This window comes from Vanessa cardui, chromosome 25 (genome assembly GCF_905220365.1).
Source record: "Vanessa cardui chromosome 25, ilVanCard2.1, whole genome shotgun sequence".
Classification (NCBI taxonomy): Eukaryota; Metazoa; Arthropoda; class Insecta; order Lepidoptera; family Nymphalidae; genus Vanessa; species Vanessa cardui.
This window is the reverse complement of record NC_061147.1, coordinates 155,201-177,757: the sequence shown is the minus strand read 5'-3', so window position 1 is coordinate 177,757 and position 22,557 is coordinate 155,201. Positions and strand designations below refer to the sequence as shown.

At 36.8% G+C, this 22,557-nt stretch overlaps 1 protein-coding gene across 9 annotated transcripts in view; it reads right to left on the bottom strand.

Annotated features, from left to right (window-relative positions):
• Positions 1–19,277, bottom strand: part of LOC124540547 (atrophin-1-like) — a 39,545-nt gene extending 20,268 nt beyond the window's left edge. For 6 of the 9 annotated variants that reach the window (XM_047118203.1, XM_047118204.1, XM_047118209.1 and 3 more), the window contains exons 1-2: positions 18,911–19,276; positions 450–1,082 (exon numbers count right to left, since the gene is read on the bottom strand). In XM_047118203.1, coding sequence (XP_046974159.1) covers positions 450–1,082; positions 18,911–18,948 — 671 coding nt within the window. In that variant the 5' untranslated portion in view covers positions 18,949–19,276. The other 3 variants (XM_047118205.1, XM_047118206.1, XM_047118208.1) reach the window with 2 other exon arrangements.
• Positions 19,278–22,557: the final 3,280 nt, after the last annotated feature.

Sequence of the window (22,557 nt, the reverse complement as noted above, 5' to 3'; positions counted from 1 at the left end):
GCAAACGAGTTTTTGGAGACTATTTAAAGACTATCTCCGTTTAGCTACACATCCTGTCGAATGTGTAATTCCGCGGCTCGAGATGCGACCGAGCCACGCGGACGTTTGTTTTTATAGATTTAGGGAACAGTTCGTCGTTAGGGGTTAGTCGTCGTGCGGCGGGCGGTGGTGGATGTGGGTCGCGGGACTAATTCCGTCGCGGGGTCACCGGCCGCCGTCGGCGCACGCCTGCCGCCTACATCGTGTCGCTGGATAGCAGAGATCACGCGCCGCACACTTCCCGAGCTAGCCGCTAGCCGCCGGCCGCTTAGCGAGACCGGCCACACGATATTCAATCTTACATTTGGAGAATCGTAGCGGAACACGAAACACTACTGTTGCGATGGCTCGCCGGTATCCTAATCTTATCGAATGAAATCAAATGAAAGCGGTTAAACGACTGAACTTACCCATTTTCGTCTTTAATTTTTTTCTTTCGCCCTCTTTTCTTAGGTTGATTGAGCATCATCTGCTGCGGATGCATCTGCATGTGCGGGTGCTGATGCTGTTCGTGGTGCTGCATGTGCGGCGGCATGTGGTGCTGCTGGCCGAGCATCGCGCACATCGCCTCCTCTTCGACGAAGGAATAGGGGTCGTCGCATTCGCGCTTGACCCCGTTGTAGAGGTCATCGTCGCGTTTGGGCGGTGCATACTGGTTGTGGTGCTGCTGATGCTGCAGCGACTGGTGGTGGTGGTGCTGACTCATGTCGTAGGGCGCGTCGGGCTCGCGCTTGAAGGCGTAGGGGTCCTGCGGGTACTTAGGAAAGGGGAAATGCTGGTAGGGTTCGGGCTCGTGCGCGGGCGCAGGGGGCGGCGCGGGAGGCGGGGGTGCGGGCGGCGGCTCGAAGTGCCGGTACGGAGAGGGGAAGGGGCGCTGCAGCAGCGGCTCGTAGGCGGGCTCGGCGGGCGGGGTGCGCGCGGGGGGCGGCGCGGGCGAGCCCTCCGCGCTCGAGGGCTTGCGGCGCGCCGCCTCGCCACTGTTGCTCGTCTCGTACCCGTCGTCCTGGCTCTCCGCCGCCTTCGGCTTCTCTTCGCCCTCCTCCCTGTCGAACACAGAGTACTTATTGATTATGTACGACGAAGCTTCCTCGCTTGCTCAACCGCCGAGGAGACGGCGCATCTCATTAGACTCATTCGAAGTCTCGAGTGTGCGCGAGATTACGATGACGTGTGATTATCTATCGTATATTAATTAGCCGGTTGGAAAGTAGTCGTGGAGTGACACCCGTATTTATTATCTGCAAACGACTCGATCGAATGTTTTATTTACGGTGACGTCAGTATGCAGGTGCGTTCGACTTCAAACTTCGAATTATCGCTAGGCACATTCGAGGATACATAATTTAAAGCTTGTTCACACTTAGTGTTTACGCTGTGTAAATACGGGTCTAATTTAAAAAGCTAGATTTCTCAGGCGGTAAATTAGCGGGTATCGACGTCTCGATAACAGATACTGCATAATTTTCGAACGTCGTTACGTCGACGGCTCGATTCGGCGTGACGGAGTGCAAAAGCAAAAGGCCACATGCGGTGTGAAGCGACCGTCTCTGATAATATTTAGATTTTCGTTTAGCGATAACGAGGGCGAAGGCACGTGAACGTCTGAATGCAGGTGATTAGTCACCTGTCTCGGTGGAGCTACTCCGCAACCTCGACGAACGGAACGGAGCGGCGCGGATACGAGCACCGGCGACCTTTAAACAAAAGGCTTAGACAATGCGAAGCGCTTGCCATTTGAGGAACGCGTGTGCACAGCCAGCTCTCGAATGTGACCTTTATCATGGATTTTGTGACAACACATCCCCGCATAGTCTCTTGTGACGAGTACCTACCTACGTATACAAAGAACGCTGCGAATTGACGTTTTCGTACCAACTTTCAACTGTAGCTATACAATGGATAGATTATCTTTTTCCTCGTAGTTCTGAACATTTGCGTTTTCAAGTTTCGTTTAAAATAAACGACCGAGCCGTGTATTCATGACATATTTTATCAGTTTTAAAATGAGATTACGTAACAAAAACACTAGACAACAACATACCTCATTTGTTCACTTTCATTTTCTTATATATACAAAATATGCAGTTGACTCTACTGTGTGTTTAATCTTTTGTCTATAAAAAGGGAATAACAACAACATATCTTTAATTTCTTATTAATATACCTTTTTTTCTGTATTTTATAAGTTTTATCAATACAGGTGAGCAATCAGACCTGACGTTAAGTTACCGTCGCTAACAGTACACATGCTCTAAATGAATTTTAAAACTCGGTTTCTAAAGTGTTAAAATCCTTTAATGTTAAGACGAACAACATAACCTTTCAGAATAATACTCAGTTTAAGAAATATATACATACATAAATATATTAGAACCGTATCATTAGAAGTGTATAGTCAATTACGTCGTTCGCAGCCATCGCTTGCCCAAAGCAATCGATCTTTTTCGATACGAAAGACGTTTGAAGTCTTTTCTTTCTGATTCTTTCACACGTTGTAAATGAACGCCACCATATACATAAAGTTGAAGACATGAAGTTTCCGACTTCACAGAAAACCTTCTCCGGGTAAGGTGTGCGACCGACATTTTGTGTTGTTAATTGATAAATTAAATAAAAAAAGAGTAGACACATTACTCAATATTAGATTATAAAGGTAATAAAAAACCGTGGAGTTCGTTTTTATTGCATTTCAGGCAAAATAAATAAAAATACATTCTATTTAAATAGCATGCTTATGTAACTTAATTGGTTGAAAAAAGGAACTTTCTTATAGTAGATACGTCTTGCTACTTTGTGGTAGAATCTAAGTGTCATACGATCTATCACAATGATTTAAGTATTTGTAAGAGCTTAGTTATAAGGTATATTTTAGTTTGGAAATTAAAAATAAATGTGTCAAACTCATAACATTTACAAAATTAAGTTTACTCTAGTCGTGTTTATGAAGACTTCGCCGGGGTCCGGTAGGTGATAGTGTTGTGGAGTTATTATTGAATTAGATGTATAAAAGTACCCATTCATCACGTGTCCGAAACATCGTCCGCGTAAAATAATAATCATATGTTAAACCATGTTCAAACATGCATAGATGGATCTGATTTAGATAAAAAATAAAATAGTAACTACTGAGTCTGTTACTCACTAATCTCGATAGCATCTACATTTTAAACCGGTGGTTTACATTCAATTAAATTCTGTATCATGACGAATGCTTATAACATTTAATTGAATAAATAATATTTTGATTCGCGGTAGAAAATGACCGTCTACTTCTAATATTTTTATAAATCGTCTCGTTGCAACCATTATGCGTAGCGTCGTGTTATAAATATGGATTGTCAAGTTACAGACACGCGTGTCGTCTACACACAACACACAAGAATAGTTCTGAAATCGCTTGTTCTCAACCGCCACAAAAACGAGTTTCAACTTATTTGCACGCCTTCGAAACAGCCTTAACTGCGTCTATCAGGTGCAATTGTTGTACTTAACCGGAACGCTGGTGATAAGGAAACCTACATTAAAATTTCAAGCAGCAATTTACGAATGTATATAAGTTGAAATTTACACTGAAACCGCATTATTTTCAACATTACAATCCATATGTATATTCTTACGTTATAATTCATTAATCTCAGGAAGTCTAGACCGTTCTCAATTATAACATTTGACTTAGTCCGTAAACCGAGGAAGGTTATATTCACACCTCGACTGTATAACGCGAAACAATAATCATATTGAACAATAAAACAGTTGAATTGATAGTCCAAATTTAACGCGAGTGAAATAGCGGGACACAACTTGTATATTACAAAAAATAGCTGTAAATGATTTTCGCATTTAATGACTAATTGAGCGTAATTACAGTGATGTTTGAAGATGTAGTTGTTGTTAATCTGAGGATATTCAATAATTTTAATATTCGTGATTCAATCAAATAGTATAACGTTAATTGTCTGTCGTTATGTTATATACGTATGCATGTAAATCTACAATATATCTCAATGAATAGTCTGTCTAACAATGGGATTAGTATATGTGTGATAAGATCTGTCTTATGAGATTGCCTATATTATGATTGGTTGGGTTTAGTATTTAATCAAATCAATTTACTTTTTTAAAGGAAAGCGTGTTGCCGCTGTCAAATTAATCAAAAGTACATTATTTATCAATGTGGAAAACGAGATAACAAAGTCGTATTACTTTTACTTACTTATGCAAACTTTAAAGCTAATAAATAATTTTACGTCATTGCTTCGGTGTGAAGTTTGATAATTTTACTGATATATGATTGGAAGCATCTTTACTCTTGCGGTAACCACAATGGCGATCGGTGATGGTATAAGAAATGGTATATATTACAATTCCAGTGTCTTTAGCCGAAAGGTTAACGCTTACCATCTGGATATATTTTTAGACTATAATTATAAATTATTGAAATTCATAACTAAGAAAATTCGAGTCACTGTACTGAAAGGAAACAAGAACGATACTTGTTATTTTTGAAAACTCACCACACTAGAGAACTTAAGAAAAAATTACAATTTATAATGACTAAGTACGCTAAAATCTCCTCAGTGTTTTGTGTACTGTTAGGCTCCTGTGTGAAGAAACTCGAAACTCACCACAGAAAACGAGCTTGAAATATCAGAATGTGTTATACGATAATAATTGTAAAACGTATAAGATACAGGTATCAAAATGGCGTTTCACAGTAAGACTGTTGTCAATATTTAACGAGTGAGAAGTGACTTTTACAGAATTCCACTGTATTGGTAGATAATCAAATCACATTTACTATTAACTACTTTCCTAGCGATCGATTCTTAATATGGATCTACCCAGAGCCGACAATGAACAAAACATTAAAAACGTCTAATTATTAATTTCATACAATTCATCAACACTACTAGCTCCAGCAATTATTCCATCAATGCAATATTACCTGAATACTCTGACACAGAATAATTTAATTACTAATGAGATTATTTTTAATAACAAGTTCATATTTGTTTAGTGGCAAACTAAATATAGACTGAGTATTTTTTACTGCATGTTATTTACTGGTAAAAATTAGACAATTAATGAATATAAATATTATGTAAAGCAAATAAATAGTTATAAACAAATAACCATAACGATGTCAGTTTTATGTCTAATCTAAATCTATTAACATTGCAATCAAAATCAAAATATTATTTGTTAGGATAAGCTCATAAAAGTACTTTTATATCGTCATGTAACACTGAGTTTAAAGAATTAAATTTAAAGCTGTCATATCAGAAAGTTGATTCCACTGTGAAGAACCGGCAAGAAACTCAGTAGTTGCTCTTTTCCACAATTTTAATTACGTATGTCAGTAATCTAGAATTTTTACATTCGTGTAAAAGAGTGTCTCGTCGAGGTTCTTCGCGAATATAATCAAAATTTATTAACAAAGTATATTATGAATTTGATATTATCACTATAAGCCGACAATATGTAGTAGGTAGCTTACTTGTATCTATTATCTGTGTTCTATTATAACATTTTTTCCTGGCTTGATAATTCGCCTCCGACTGTATATGTAGGTATAACAGTGTTATGTGTGTGTTTAATTAATGACGACATTGAACTGAGCTACGGCGATGGCAATACCGAGATGTGTAATAATTTACAAGTCACAATGCCATTGCCGTTGCAACGTGGTCATGTTTTTCAAAAGCAAACGACTGATATTACTTAGAATTAACTTCATTCAAAGTTTGCGAAAAAAATCCGGGCTTTATGAACAAAATCCGATCAGATAGATATTAACGACGTGACCTTAGGATATTCTAATTATTACTATATTGTACTATTCGGGTCCTTGATAAGTAGTTGTATAGTTTTTTCCAAAGACTACACAAATGGGTCACCTGATGATAAATGGTCACCACTGCCTATACAAATCAGTACATCTCACACAACCAATGCGCTTTGAAAATAAGATATTATGTACCTTGTGCCCCAAGTTAAACTAAGTACCTATTAGCTTTTTATTATTCGTAAATCTGACGCCAAAACCCTATCACTAAGAGTAGTTAATTTTTTTCTTCAGTTATTCGGCTATAATAATAATATCTATCTCAAAAATAGTATTTAATCGGCTTAACTAATCCTGAGATTAGAGCGTTCGAACAAACAAACCCTTGATCTTTATAGTTTAGCACAGAAGAGTATAGGTATACATAGTCTGTCTCAGTAAAATCGATACATCCTCTTTGGACAAGGATTCTAAAGTATAACCCCGCATATTCTTTTAAATTTCCCAACCTGCACTTGAAGTTCATATATAAAAACATTAATAATAGACAACATATACGTTATAGACAAGATTATAAAGATGATAAAAAGTCTGTTTACATTAACAGATTTTCATGCAAGATGTATAGGTTTAATTATATATATATATTCAGTTGATATATCTACCTAGGTACCGAGTCTCTTGTTGATTTTTCTCGGTAGAACTATGTTCCTCATCATGCATCTGGCAATTTTACATATAATTTTATTTTGACAATCGATTCAAAGTGTAGTATATTATTACGACTTTAGTTTAAAACCTTAAATGAATTCTGCGTATTGCAAGCAGATAAACAAGATCTTCAAATAAACACATAATTAATTAATTTCATAAAAAAAAAATTCCCGAAGGAATTGGACGCGAATAATTCTCATATACAATACCCATTCGGCTATTCAGCAAAAAAGCGTCCAATTAACTGTTAAAATGGACATATTCATAAACGATTTCTTTCAAGGAAACTACTGAACTGATTGTGACGCAACCTTTGCGGTTTGAAAGTATTTGAAGTACAAAACAAGTCCCACAGCACATTTAAAACGTTAATTTAATGCATAATTATTGGACCAATAGATTTGATTCGCTAAAAAAACCAACAGTTTTAAGTTTCGGTAACATTCCGTCCTCTTCCCGCTTAATTGGTTTACGTGTGTGTAAATGCGACGACAATATTTTCGTTACATACTAAATAGTTCCGTCTGAGTGAATTTTATAGTAAATTTTTACAAAAGGTACGTAGTCAATATTAATAAACGATCGCGATGGCGAACGTTAGATCATAAGACAAATGGCGAGAACTGTTCGCTAATTACGCAACATCAATACAGAAACTCGATCTTGCAAGGTCGAATTTAAAACTTGAGGTGCAAATCCAACGCCGAGGTCGAGGGTGAACTGTGATGAGGTAACTCTGCGACCAGCCGCGGTCTCCGTCGGTGAATTGAAATATACTTCGGTTTAGATGGGAGACTTCGGTTTCCTGATTAAACCTTATTTTTATGTACGGTTTTCAGTACAAATTACATAAAATCCAAAGGAAACAAAATATATCTCAGACTTCAATAAAAATAATGTGTTCTGATTTAAACCAAATACAAAAATATACAGCCCGTAAATATCCCACTGGTGATATGAGGTTGTAGAGCTCATGCCGCGCGGCCTAAATGCGGATTGCTAGACAAACATGTGACAGGATTTTATCCGCCACATTAATCTTTTCTCACGAACTTACAACCTTCAGTTAAGGCCCATGTGGTCTATCCACTATGGACTGGACTATATTGCCTTAGAATAATTGTCTATCCCACGAGACATCGTTGAACTTTCTAGATTCTCAAGTAGTTGCCTTTTCAGGATGTCACTGAATCTAAATTCAAGCAGCTTGTTGCTCGTTATACACGATTATTAAAATATTAAAAAAAGCATAACTTTTGTAGTTGTTAGCTCTATAATAGCGATGTTTCATTACATAAAATGTGACTTGCTATGTACCACAAATGTGCTCTGCCGTCAATATTATCCATAACTTACATAATTACCTAAAATATATCGCCTTCTCGTAAAAAAACGTAGTAGTATGTAAACGTAGTTGTGGAATTTTCAGAAGTAGCTATTGTTTGTTACCAGAATAGACTGATATTTTTTATAACGACTCTAGTAGTCGTAATTAAAAAGATACATGATTAGGGTAGATCTATAGGACGCTGTATTCGATCGAATATAGAATACAAAAAGGCGGATACTCATTGCACATCATCAATAGCATATAATTTATTTTTCAAATTAATAACCTAATGTAAGAACATCATTTATTCAGGTTAGGTTAGCTTCTTTTATGTAATCACATCTCCGCAGACGTTCGACGGAACCGCGTTTGTTTCGACTACGATTTTTTAATTTTACTTTTTTATATACTGATGATTTAAAATTTTAGGCAGCGTCATAATACATATTATGTGATGTATACACAATACGTATACGCATATAGTTAACTATGTTTTATATCCGCGAAAAGAATTATAACAACAAATTATGATAATAAAAACAAAACGCACCGAGTATATCTCCTGTAATTTTTGAAGCTATTTAAGAAGTAATATTCTTAGACAGAAGGAATTATGAAAAACGATTTTTCTATAATGTACCGTTTCGGAAACATTTACCTCTATTTTGTTTGCAGCCTCTTAAACGTAATATCGATACATCGCGCGTATTTACCGCCATATGTTACATTAACAATGACCATAGCTTAACAACTATGTTAGATCTCGAATTAGGATTTCTTTAAAGATTTTTGCGCAACTGCATCCAACATCATAATTATAATATCAACATAGCTTAATTCATAAATGCAAATTAATTTTAACGATCGTTTGTTTTGATCGTTAAAAGGTCTGTTTAATTGCCTTATTAAAGCATCAAACGATTCATGCAATCATTAAAAACTCTTTTACAAAAAACCAGTAATTTTAAACCTTGGTCAATGTTTTTTGATATTCGTTTTTTTTAATTTTGTACACGAAATGTAAACCGACGTATAAAAGCTCCGTTATATTTTACTGTCATTCTCAGAAGGTGAACTATTATGTAAACAGTTTTTGACAACATTAGACTAAGTCATTATGACAATTATTCAATGAGCAAACGTAAACATAATATACGATACAAAAACGTCGACATTTATACGATAACAATAATTCAATTCTTAATTAAACCGTACTAGCGCCTATAGTTTAGTACAAAAACAACGTAATCAATTACAATATTAATTTGCAAGATACACGCAGAACTACTTCAAAACGCGCACACACAGCGCGTCGTAAATGAATAAAAACAAAATAAACAATGCGATTACCTATACAATAACTGCAATTGAAACTCGGACAGCATTTAAATTTAAAATGCGGAGTTCCGGCGAGCAGCAACAAGTCCATAAATCAAGATATCATAAACAAAGCGACGCGTCGTCTTCGATCGCGCCTCCGTCAAGAGTCGCGTCGGACTAGAGTCGGGATCGGAAACGAACAGCTGATCGCGATCGCGCTATCGCGTCCCGCGGAGCCGCTCGCCGCTCGCTGCTCGCATTATGCCGCAATAAACATAAACGCCACTCTGAATGGGCTTCATTCATAAAACTGCTCTTGAATTATTACCCACTCGCTACTATGGCCGATGTAAACAACGCATGTGTAATGTTAATACGCGTTTATTGCTTCTGCCCGTCCGTCAAATCGATGTGTCAATTCGATCGAAGGAGTAACGAGCGGGCAATAAATGTGATTTGTGTGCGTGACGTTATCTTCGCGCTTTACGAGGCGGCGGCGAGGTGGCTGAATGCGAGCTATGCGAGGCGCGGATCGCGGGCTAACCTCTGCGTTTATATTCGTCGAATTGAATCATTACAATCGTCAGTCACTCCGTTACATGAGTTATTCGTAATAAAGATAGCAAATTGTTTTTTTATTCATAAAAACTGAAACTGCTTCTGGAATGTAAATATAGTAATGGGAATTAAAGTGTGCATCTCTCAGGCGAATATGTATGTGTAGGGGCGATTGTGTTGAGGTATTATTATTAATGCTTTGAGTAAATTAATAATGTTCTACCGAATTTCAGCCTCAGTGACCGATCTCGATTCCATCTCTCGCATAATCCGATACGTCCGAAGAGAAATCCATGGGACCGACGAGTTTACGTTTTTTTTTCGAGTCAAGAATACGGGTTGCTACTGAGAATATATTGACAAAAAACCTTCAACAACTGTATATTGGCTAAATTCGGGATTTAAACCTCGGAATAAACTTTATAAGCTAGCCACTAAGCCAACAAGACATTAAAAAAAGTTAGTTGTAAAAGTAAATAAACGAACATATCATACGTCGTATTATGTACATGTGTCGCGGCTTGCGGAACACCTGCCGTCGCCAGCGTCGCGCGTTCGGTTCCAAATCGAAGATATTTATACAGCCCATAGATATATTCGCCGAAAACAGCTGAATGGTACGACGTCCATTTGGACAGGTAATGGCACAAATGCCGTTTATGGGAAAAAAACTTGAAAGACCATAATCGTCGAAACAAAAAATATGTAAAAAAAATTACTCATTCTTCTAATAGACTTGAGAATGCTTACTCTTTACCCACGTTTTCGTTGTTAGACTTCTTGTCTGTTTGTTTGTCTATTCGGTCAGATGGAGATACAAATGTGCCGCCCACATGCTGACCCATATCGCCGTCGTCTATGTTATGATTCTCACAAAAATAAAAATATAATGAAAGTAGCTGCTCCGCGCGGTTTCGCCCGCGGCGAGCGTGGCTGCCCCGCCCCCGTGGGCCGCAGCGTGATGCTATATTCTCTAAAGCCCACTAAATAAATAAGCAGTGTCAAGGAAAAATATCGTTTATATGCGAATGCATTAGAAGATCCTGAGGTTAGAGCAATCAAACAAATTATCAAACTGTTCAACATTATCAACTTAATGCAGACACGACAACAGTTGCGTAAACTTTAATTAGGACTGCATAAAATGCAACAAAAACCTCTGTAGAATAACACGTATTCGATTTAATTAAAATTTCGAAAATTATCCGCTAAAGCTTTTAGCCTGGCTAGAAAATAGTCCACGAGTGCGGTACAAATTAAAATACTGTGCCGATATTGGTGAAACATTACTCATTATAAACAACTTTTTCTTCTCGTAAAGAACTATCGACGGTATAATCTTGAGCGTACTTACAATCAATGTCACTCGAAGACCTTCATGTATTAAGTAATTACTTTAACGACTTTTCATTTACAGTGCGCGCAATTATTATGAAATATTATAAACGATAACATTGAACGGCTAGCGAATATACAGCAGGACGCGAGGCGCGAGGCGCGAGGCGCGAGGACCGAGGAGGCCGTGATCCTCGAGAGGTCGCCTCGATCGATCTATCCTCGCTTCGTACGAAACAAGTTTAAAGTTAATGACCGTTTATGAATTATACCGCAGGATTTTTTCCAAGGTCCCACTGGGTTAATTGTTGTACTTTTATTTTTCTTTTGTTTTTTTTTATTGCGTCACCGTGCATGCGGTGCTGCGTGACGGATTGCGGCGTTCAGGCCAATCTACATTTTTAATTACTCGTCGCACCCTGTAATTTTGTCGCGTAATCTTTTAATCGTCGCTGAAGAACTAACGCAGCTTCCACTACACTTTGAATTGAATACGAACCCGTATGCTAATCATTTAAGTGCGGTGTAGCCGTGGAGTGTGGTCCGGAGATGCCCACGAGCCGAGCCGAGCTTATCGGTTGCGGTGATACATTTTAGTAGTTCTAATAAAACTATTTTATTAAGTAACTGCATAAATGTAGACAAAGTATCTAAAAACGTTTAAAATATAAATCAAAATTAAAACATAAATATTTGGAAGCGCAAAATATCTCAAGTTATAAATAATTTTAGCTAGGATTTATTGAATAGTGCCGTTGAAATGGTCACTCTGGCTTGTCCGCATGAGCGAGCCAGCCAAAGGCGCACGTAGCAGTAACGAAGCGTGCAATTATCCACCTAATTATGTATTTAATATGCGCGCACAGGCGAGCGGCATGTAGGGTTACCATGTATCATGTATCCGCTCGTCGTGTATTATCATTTCGAATGAGATGTGCTTTTTTTGCACTCGGAAAACAATACAAGAAATAAATATTTATATTTCACAGTGACTTCAAGTAACTTACAAAGTATTTCCTCTTGTCGTCATCATCGTAAAAAATATATTTGCACTGACATGTATATCGATATTAAAATTAAAACTATTTATTAAGTTTTAATGAAAATTTAATGGGTGCAAATCCACTTAAATTACAAAATAATTTCTTTTAACCTTCTTAATTAGCGGGTACAATACAAACGATTAGTGTTTTATTATTATTAATGTCTCGTAACGGAAATGAAATCATAATATAATGTGTTGAGTTTGTGACATCGAGCGCGACATGGTAACCCTGCAGTGCAGTACGCAATCCCGAGCAGAGTGCAGCGAGCAGAGGATCAAGTACAACGACCCAGTTCTGCGAGATAACGAACAAGCGATATCGACTCACTGATACCCTCAGCGTACTACGGCGCACCGACATGTTCTAGAACCATCGAAATCTATCACTCGACGACTTTCGACTACGAAACTTTATGCGCTTTTCATTAATTTCCTTCGCATCGCGTAATTGTGGAACTCGCGTCCGTTGGCAACGGACACGTCGCGTCATTATCGGTACGGACTGAGCTGAAAGGGTAATTTATTCAGATATGTCGGAGTTGTGACTGCAGAGATACGAGTAAGAGGACCGATTGCCTCATACGAGACGTGACTCAGAGCCGCACACTTCACATACGCTCCGAACTATTCTATTGCGAGTCGACTGTTATCTGCAATAATAGCAACGGAATCGTTGACATGGTTTTCCCATACAAACGAAAAATGCGATATCCAGATCGCTCGGCTCGTCCGAAAACAATCGAAGTGAACAATCCTGCAGCATACTTTTCCAAGAGCCCGCAATTAAAATAATATCTGTACGACATTACAAATTGAAGAGTTCGTTCGTTTGTTTCATCGCTAATTTTAATATCTATTTTTGATTGAAAATTTCATTAATTACTATATTAATAACAAAGGTTAAAAATAAAATAACTAATAACTACCGTGTTTCGGGTTCTTCTCGGTAGACTCTACAAGCCGAACCGATGGTAGCTCTAAATTAAATTTAATCATGGAAAATGATGTTTCAGTAGTGGCAACATAAAGAAAATATGTTTTGATTTAGTTTTTTTGAGTTCATTCTATACTACCCGATTCTGCGGCTTTACTCACGTAAAATTCATAAAACTTTACTTACACACACAAACCCCCACCTTTATTATAGACTTACTTTTGCATTTAAAACAGTACAGACACCATGTCTAGTGTATTTGAAAATGTGTTTATATTATAAAGCAGTACAATTAGTTACTATACTATATTTTAGTTTTTATGTATCGATACATACAGATACAGCAATACATACTGAAGGTGGGACTTCATTAAAAAAGGTTTAGGTTAGCAAGCTAAAATATCAATGCACTACAGGGCGAGGAAGTTATCCAGAGGTGGGGTTTAGAGCGGGCTTGTACCCGCACTGTATCTACTTAGAAGTTATTCTTCCACTAAAGATAATTTGTATTGTTTAGATATTTTAATGAGGCAGTGTAACTAAACTAGTGATTAGAACACGTGAATCTCAACCGAAGATGAATGCATTGTTAATTTAATGTGTCTAATTCATATCGTGTGCGATGACGAAGCAAAACATCGTTACGAAACTTGAATACGCCGGGTGAACTGCCGTCACGTGTAGCAGCACAACCGGCTGGAGGCAGCGCAGTGGAATTAACTCCAAACCTCAAGAGAGAAGGCCGTCTGTTCAGCAGTGGGACTTAGTGAATATTAGAAGTTACTAATTTCTTGTAGGAAGTTTCGACGTATGACGCTCTTTTTATTTGCTCGTCTGACATCCAATTTATACAAGAGAACTGTTTATTTATCGTAAACTAATTTGATTGTATGTATAAGAAAGTCGTCGTAATAAATTATTAATCATACGAAACTCTGAACATTGAAAATTTAAATGAGATCAAGTATAAACCTTGGAAGTTCTTTTTGGTCTTACTTGTCCAAAAAAATTTTGAGTTTAAATTTTGCTAAATAAAAACTCAAAACGAATGTGTAAATGGATTTTCAGCTCGGACCACTGATTGCAATGTTAACATGTTTTGACTTAGGAGAGATTACTCCACCATGTGACTCCTATGAAAGTACACGCGTAAATTTGGGCCAATGCAGGTTTCGTGATGATGCTTTCCTCCGCCTTCGAGTTCGAGGCAGATTATAATCACAAATTAAGCACGCGAGGCTCAGTGGTGCTTGCCGTGGTTTGGATCCGCAATCATCGGTTTAGATTCAAGTGTTCTTGTCACTAGGCCAGCTCGGTTATTGGTCATATTTTTGGGAAATCTGTATTAATTATCATGCCTCGACACTGAAATATTTAATGGAGTTCTATAGAACATATTTTTGAAAACAACATTTGACCAATAAAACTATAAAAATAAATGTAGTCAGATTACTTAAGACAAGCGTTTAATAAAGGAGCAATTATAAACGCGGCAAATTAAGCAGTTATATCACATACAAATAGTTATTTAGTACCTTAACTTTAAATAATGGATATGAAATCAAGATATTTTTAAAACATAACATAAACTCCACTGAAATAGTTGGCAATTTCTGTGATTACAACTATTAAGAGAGTAATATTCTTTAAGTCTTCTTGGATTTGAGGAAGTTTTGTTTATTCTCTTTGACTACTTAAGGTAATTACAGGGATTCTGTCACCGAAGCGAATTTAGGACACAAAAGTAACCACACAATTTTCTTTTTGTTGGATTTTATATGCATTTTTGACTAAATGATAACTTGTTAACAATTCATGACATCTCCTGTAAATCTAAAAGAGAAAAAAATCGGAGTTTCTAATCACTTCCAACATTTTTTAGGAAACAATTCTTTGGTGAAACGGCTATACAAAAAACTAGTCAAAAACCTCATTAATAATAGTTTTTTGTTAATGCATTAGGTGAACATGACAAAGGTGTTAAATTGAAGAATAATAAATTAATTTTATTGTAATAGTGGTTAGTGGTTATCAGCGTCAAGTGGCAAAGGGTCACTATTTAAATTGGGGGAATTGACAATGCTTCCGACTTATAAATAGTCTTCAGCGTTTGCATTTATCACTAATCACATTACATTTCATAGATTCGTTTTAAATTTTTTATGCCTTTATGTTACCTAATTGTACTCAAATTCACATGTTTGATTATTTTCAGTTTTAAAAAGTAGAAGCCAGATTTGCCTCATTCTTACAATTTGAGATATGTATTAAACATAGGTACTTAAATGGATTTCCTTGCTTTTTAATAATTTCTTTTACTTGAACTTGACATGCTATCGGACTGAAAAGAAACTTAAGTTGATTTGATTTTTACAAATACTTTATCAAATGTTTGTTTGTTTTCAATATATAAACAAAACACTATTCAAACTAAATATTTAATAAATTTTTAGCAAATGATATATTTCCAAAATATGACTGGAACAAAATAATTATTTTGCTATGATATGCTCACAAGAAGGAAACTTCAACTAAAAATTTCTTTCAAAATGAAAGACCGAAGATATTAAAGACACAACAAAAGCCTACCTACAGATTCCCAACAGAAAGTGCATAGAAAACAGCTGTTTAAATATTAACCTAATATTATATATTATTAATGTACAATTAACAAGTCCAATTGAAAAATTATACACCCTTAAAATGTTTTATTCCAATTATACCTAATTGAACACATTTTCCAATTTAAAACCTGACATAATTGTGGCCATTTAAAATAAACATATCAATTACACATCACATGGAATATTTCACTGTAATTTTAACAAAAAACTTTTAACAATGCCAACTTTGAAAATGATCATAATGCATACTTGAAACGTTTATTGGTTACATTAAAATAATTAATTGATTAATTCCTGAACTTGTTTTATACATTCAATGTCAGTTAAGAATGTGGACTTCTTTTTATTCTGATATTTTACTAATACTTTTTCGCATAGGTAATTGTTGTTTACAACATATCTAAAATACAAAGATGAGTAGAAGCATTACTTTTATTGTTATTGCAATGAGTAGGCTTTTAAAACATATGAGCGTTACTAGATTACTGTAACAAATTTATATTATGTTTGATGATGTTAAAACATATAAAATTTTACCTAATATGGTTGCTTTTGGTATTATGTTTCTAGTTAAATTTTGATATGTCAGATAAAATTATATTATTTTTTTGGAATAGGAACAATCTAACTCATTAATGACTCTGAAAATAAATAACTCATGATAGTTTATTAGTTAAAATGCATATTGTTTAGGAAGCTTTTACTTGAGTTAATGTATGTATGTTTATGTTAAATATTGTAATCCAGTTCAATATATTGTACTGAAATATTACACACATTTCTGGAGCTGGTAAAAACAGATAGACTTTCCATAAAAATGTAAAACAAAGCTTCTTGTATGAGCATATCATACAGATACTGATTATCTTGGTTTTATTAAGGAACTGATAATGTTATGTGTAGCCCAAAGCTGCAAAGCCTAAGTGTACTTGTATCCGAGCAGAAAAACTGCAAGAAAGAAATATTTTATGTTGTTTACTCAACATGTTGATTTGTGGTTATAACACTGCCGTTTAGTGATGCACACATTCTTACATTAAACTGTGATACAAACTAACTTTTAAATTCAACACTATAGTAACATGTGACAAACCCAAGTCATGTTGTCAACTGAAATGAGTCATAACAAAACACTGAGAACATGCCTAACCCCATACTGAGCACTAACTTCTCGTTATGAGTAATGAGTATCACAGTGGCTCACAATATGTACTCTACAGAACTATCTAACCGGATAATATGGAGGCACATTTGTATCATAATTATAAACAATTTTTGTTTTAAATTACATGAACAACATATTATATTTCTCCAGCTACTTAATTGATTTACAGTTTAATTAATATGAGCTAAAAATAATACAAAGGCTATTTTCCAAGCAATGTATCATCATGCCATTAAGTCATACTTATCCTGGATTGTTGTTGTACACTTAACATTGTTACAAATACAAGCAGCAGTTTACTACATAAATCATAATCAAATAACTCGTTGATCACAGTACTCTAAGGCACCTATCATTTTTGTAACCCTCATATCTTTTATCATGTGATTTATTACTTCATGTTCTTGATCTATTGATTTAGTTAGACCACAATTACACCGTTATTGATGCTAATAATCATGTCAAAACATGCTAAACAACAAAGACTTGTTTGATCTATGGTAGATTTAAACGCATATTATTTATATGACAAACATTAATGTATAAATTGAATCCTACAGTGGTTATTGTTTAATGTTATACAAATTTAATATTTTACATAAGTTGGGCAATGATAGAAACATTTTTTGAAAGCAGATAATCTTTTATGTCACTTAGTGAAAAAATTGATAAGCTTCATTGTTATGCATATTTAATTAAAAGTAGTTTTTGGATTAATTTGTATTGTTATGATTTAAAACACTCCAAAATTATTTATATTCCTGTCACTATCAAATCTCAAGAGATTAAAATGTAAATAGTGATAGTATTATTTACTGATGCATAGAAACAATGTGATGAATTATTATGAGTTTGTAAATAAAGGAAGCTTCTATAATATGAATATGTTGCTGAAAGAGTGAACATCACCTGAACATAGGGTCGATCTTGCTCACATGGACCGCAAGGGGCTTCAACTTGCCACACCGCAATAAACCACACTCTGATACCACTTCAAACACTTATTACAAGTATTTTAATAGAAAAAAAACTTGAAATTATTGTATGTAATAAATCGTACGACTGTGCACTGAGAGATTAGGTACTCTTTTTGCCTGTATCCTTTTGAGCCATCCAACACATTTCGTTTCTCACACTCGACTTAGGAAACGGCGAATCAATAAATTTCGAATGTTTCGTCGCATTACATTATAGTCCACTACACTCTTAGCACACACTGATGGCGTAAATCACGGCCTAACCTCAAAATGCACACTTTATACAACAATTGACAAACACAGATGTTTTTAAAGTCGCAAATTACTTTTCGCATATAAACACTACATTAGCTTTGCACGAATTTTACAAAGAACGCGAAAACTGGCCATGTCGAGTTAGTATTATGGATTTGTGGGCAAATGCTTTGTTTGAGTAGGTACGTAGTTACAGCCTTCGCTGCACTATAGATAGGTAGGCGCGTACGTTAGGTATGTTATGTGTAGTGCATGGTGTATATGCACCTAGCCATAATTCACTCGATTGTCTCGTGAGTGCCAGGCGAGTCCCGGCCGAGCGCGAGCCGCGGCCTCTCGCGCTGCCCTTACACAAAGGGCGGCGCGACAGGTAATATGCGACTAGCAAAAACTGTAAACATGAATCTGATTTACGATACGATCTGCGACCATTCATATAGGACATAAGGACGACACGAACGGCTCGGCGCTCGTCTGACGGACGTGAGGCGGTGGCGGAGCGGTCACGCTCGGCCGCCGCGCTACGAGATAGCTATCGGCGGCGGCGCCCTGCCGCCCTGCCGCGGCTGCGATGTCGTTGTGCCCTCGCCTCGACTCGCTCTCACGGACGATCCGATCGCTCGAAATGGCGCAACGTTGCGGAGGCCGTGACGCTGCAAGACCGAGAGAATGTCGGGTCTGCGCTAAAGCGAAAAACGATCGCGCACGGTTTCGCAATATCGAATGAGCTCGCGATGACCAAAATAATCCACCACGTAAGAAGATGGCCCAGGCGAAATGGGTTCATAGGTAATGATAAGTAACGAGAGGTCGAAGACGCGATACTCACGGCCTGACCGCTCGTAGCGGATCGGCGGCGGCGTCCATGGCGCGCCCAGGCCCTGGCCGCGGCCAGGCTCCGGGCCGTCGGCCGAGCGACGCAACACTCTCTCCAAATCTCACTCGGAACACGCCGAGATATACCGTCGCACCATCTCGACGACACTACACATCGACCGCGACGATTTAATACGCGTATAAACACTCCGCGAACGGTGTTTTGTTACATCGGTTGACTTTTCTTTGAAAAATCAATATACATTTTCCCAGAGTTAGATAGGGACGAGTCGATGTCCAGCGCAGGTTATGTGCGTGAAGTTTGCAAGCTTTTTTAGCGCACCGGTGTTACCAACATTTTTTTGCCCATTTTTTGTTGAGTGTTGTGATTTTTTTCTAGTGATTTGTGATGCACTTCGGGTTAGTCCGCGTAGCATTGGGTCTTTCATAATACTCGCATGCGCATACTGTGGCGCCACTTGGTACGTATCGGCGCCATAATTTAAGTTGTATTGCTTGTAAAGACTTTTTGTGTAATATGAAATGCATATAGTTTATGAATAAAAATATTATATTTCAATTAGAGCTTAGTGTAAAAAAATAAAAAACTTGATCGAAGATAATTTTTATTTTTACAATTCAATACCTACATATATGTATATTTTTTCATACACAATATATTTTCGACATAATTTTATACAAAAACATTATTAACATTAAATAAAAATATATAACAAATCAATCACAACATCTGCAGGTTCGACGGACGATGAATTTTGCGATTTAGGGTTAAGTTGGAGGAGTTGAATCTCACTTTAATCATAAAAAGTGAAGAGATCACACCTCCACTTAATCCTTAACGCCAACATACTTTGCAGAGTTCAACACGTCGATGCTCGTGGCGGTATTTGTTGTAGGAGGTTCCACGCGTGAGCTGGAAAGATAGATCTGGCAGCATTCAGTATCAAACTGTCAAGATCCCCTGTCCAACTCAGACGTGAAGCCTAAAGTGAAGTTAGTTCCACTGGTTCTGAAATATAAATACGAAATTTAAAATAACATTAGCGGTGATAGATTGTTTGCTCCGTGTGACAACCGGAGTGCGCGTGCCCGTTATAGAGTCGCTCGGCGCGCTATCACCGCTTGAAAAGGTGCGGCTGACGTTCTCTGATAAGAGCACTGCTTTTCCCCCTCGCGTCAGCAATTCTATTTAATTCTATATCAAGCGTATATTTAGTACCTACTAATTAAAATAAATCAGGGTAATTTATTTTCTACAATGAATAATGCTCAGTCTCGTAAGATACGAGTAGCAAACACAAGTGGCATTTGGCTGCCATATGTTATTACGTAATCATTATATTTTAATATATTACATAGACACTTTTATGAAACACTTTGGATATCGCACTAAATAAAAAAAAAGTTTGATCAAGAGATTAAAATGTATCACTTTGTCAAAAAATATTTTACCACAACGATATGATTTTGTACCAAACATTATAGACTATTGTAGAACACTACGAATATAAATGAAACAGTCAGCGAGCACCCTTAGTTACCATGATGTCGCCTGGGGCACCAAGGAGGACACAGAGAGGTCTTGGTAGTCAGTCAATCTTAATCACAGCGCAAACTTCGATAGAGACCCGATCGATCGATGGTCCCATATTTATACACTCCATGATATCTTCAGATACGATATCAGAAACTGACAAGAGGTATGAATGTCCACCATGATTGTGATAAGATTCGATGAAACGGGAAATCGATTGGTCCCCGCGAGCCGTATCGGCTTCGCAAACACTTCACTCCACCAATCGGCAAGGTATCGACGATAACATCGCTGGTGCCGGTGCGATCGGGCACACGTAGGGCTCCACTAGCGGCCGGTGCTCTGCGTCCGTCCGTGCCGCCACCCCCGGCCCGCTATCTGCTAGCGACTGTTCCATCACAATGACTAGTTGTTTACAATGGAGATACACGTTTATTACGTTATATCTCGTTGGCAATAGATAATTTCACTACACTTTCCCATTAGCGAGCACATTCGGAGTTTCAGATTTTGCCAGTATTTTACAGTGTAAACTATTGGCGAAGTATTTCGTTATTTCGATATTCTGTTATAATAGTAACTTTGTATATAAATATTAATAATGAGAAAATATCTATTAAAATTACAAAACTAACACGTGTTCCGCAAAAAATGTGCGTTATCGTAATTATTAATTGTTGATAAGTTAGAAAATAATCAATTACTATAGTATTGCACTACACCTTGCTATTTTCAATAGATTGGTATACGTGTCACATATGTAAGTTTATGAACTTTTTTATTAAATATCAATTAAAAAAATTAACTTAATAATTCTACGATAACCATTTTTTTATGACCATACATGTTCATATGTTTTCAAAAATACGAATTGATAGATAGTGTATCTCTCCGAGATATACAAAATAGCTTTTAACTAGAATAGGTATGTGATACGTGGAAGAATTTCGACATGACAGATAAGAAGGCATAAGGCGCGTATCAAACGGTGTCATTTGATAAGACACGAGGTGTGTGTATTCTGGAGCACTTATAGACAGGTGTAATACAATCACATAATATTTTAATAGTCTTAAATTCACATACACTGTGAAATCATACTAACCATTAAGAAAAAGGTATATCTATTCGAATACCTACCTTATATTTGTATATATGCTCATTATAGAATAAAAAAAAGTAAAGTGTTTCAATTCCTACATTAAAATATATTTTTATTAGAAATACAAAAAATACTTGATTAAAAACTGATATATGGCATTTTTTTATGAATTTAGCAAATATAGCTTATATTTATACTTTTAAGTAGCGATAGCGATCCTGCGGTAAGTGAAAGCGATATTATTTGCCTTGAAGGAAAAGAAGTTTGGCTAACAATCGGAGACAGTGGGCGGCCGCGGCGGCGGCTCGGCGAAGGCGAGGGGTAGGCCGCGTGGCGCGAGGGTGGCGGGTGGCGGCGGCCCGGTCGCCTCGCGGCCGTGAACTGGAACTTCGAAAACTTCTACCGTATTGTGTTTACATTGAACTTTGTTATGTGGGTTAAAGTTAAGCCAGAGTTCAGAGCCGTGTGTGGCGCTCGTTTCGCTAGATTGCAAAGTTGACTCGCAAGTTTGTCGTATCGATTTTCATCTTATGTTTATCAAATGTTTCAAGGTTTCTGCTTCGAGAGGTCATGTTTGGGTTCATGCCTCCAACGTAAGAAAGAAATTTCACAAAACCATAGTCAACTAATTAAGAAATAACTGACAATATTATACAACTCTTAGGTACTTATAGATTTGCAGATTCCATTAAAATTCTAAACTGTCATATTCTAAAACTAAATCACAACTTAAAATAAAACTTTATTTCGACGCCCTCTCGAAATAAAATTATAACAATGTCATCAGCAACGACATCAATTGAAAATCATTGAATGGACACGAAGAGTTCTGTTGCGTTTAGTTTCCGACTTCGCAAAGTTAATCATCCTTCAGAGGGGATGTATTCGTTCTATAATAACATTCCACAGTTATTTTTAACTTTGCCAAGTAAACATATTAAAGTTTATATCAATAAACACATGGCACACATAAATAAGGTATAAACATAAACTTATAATGATA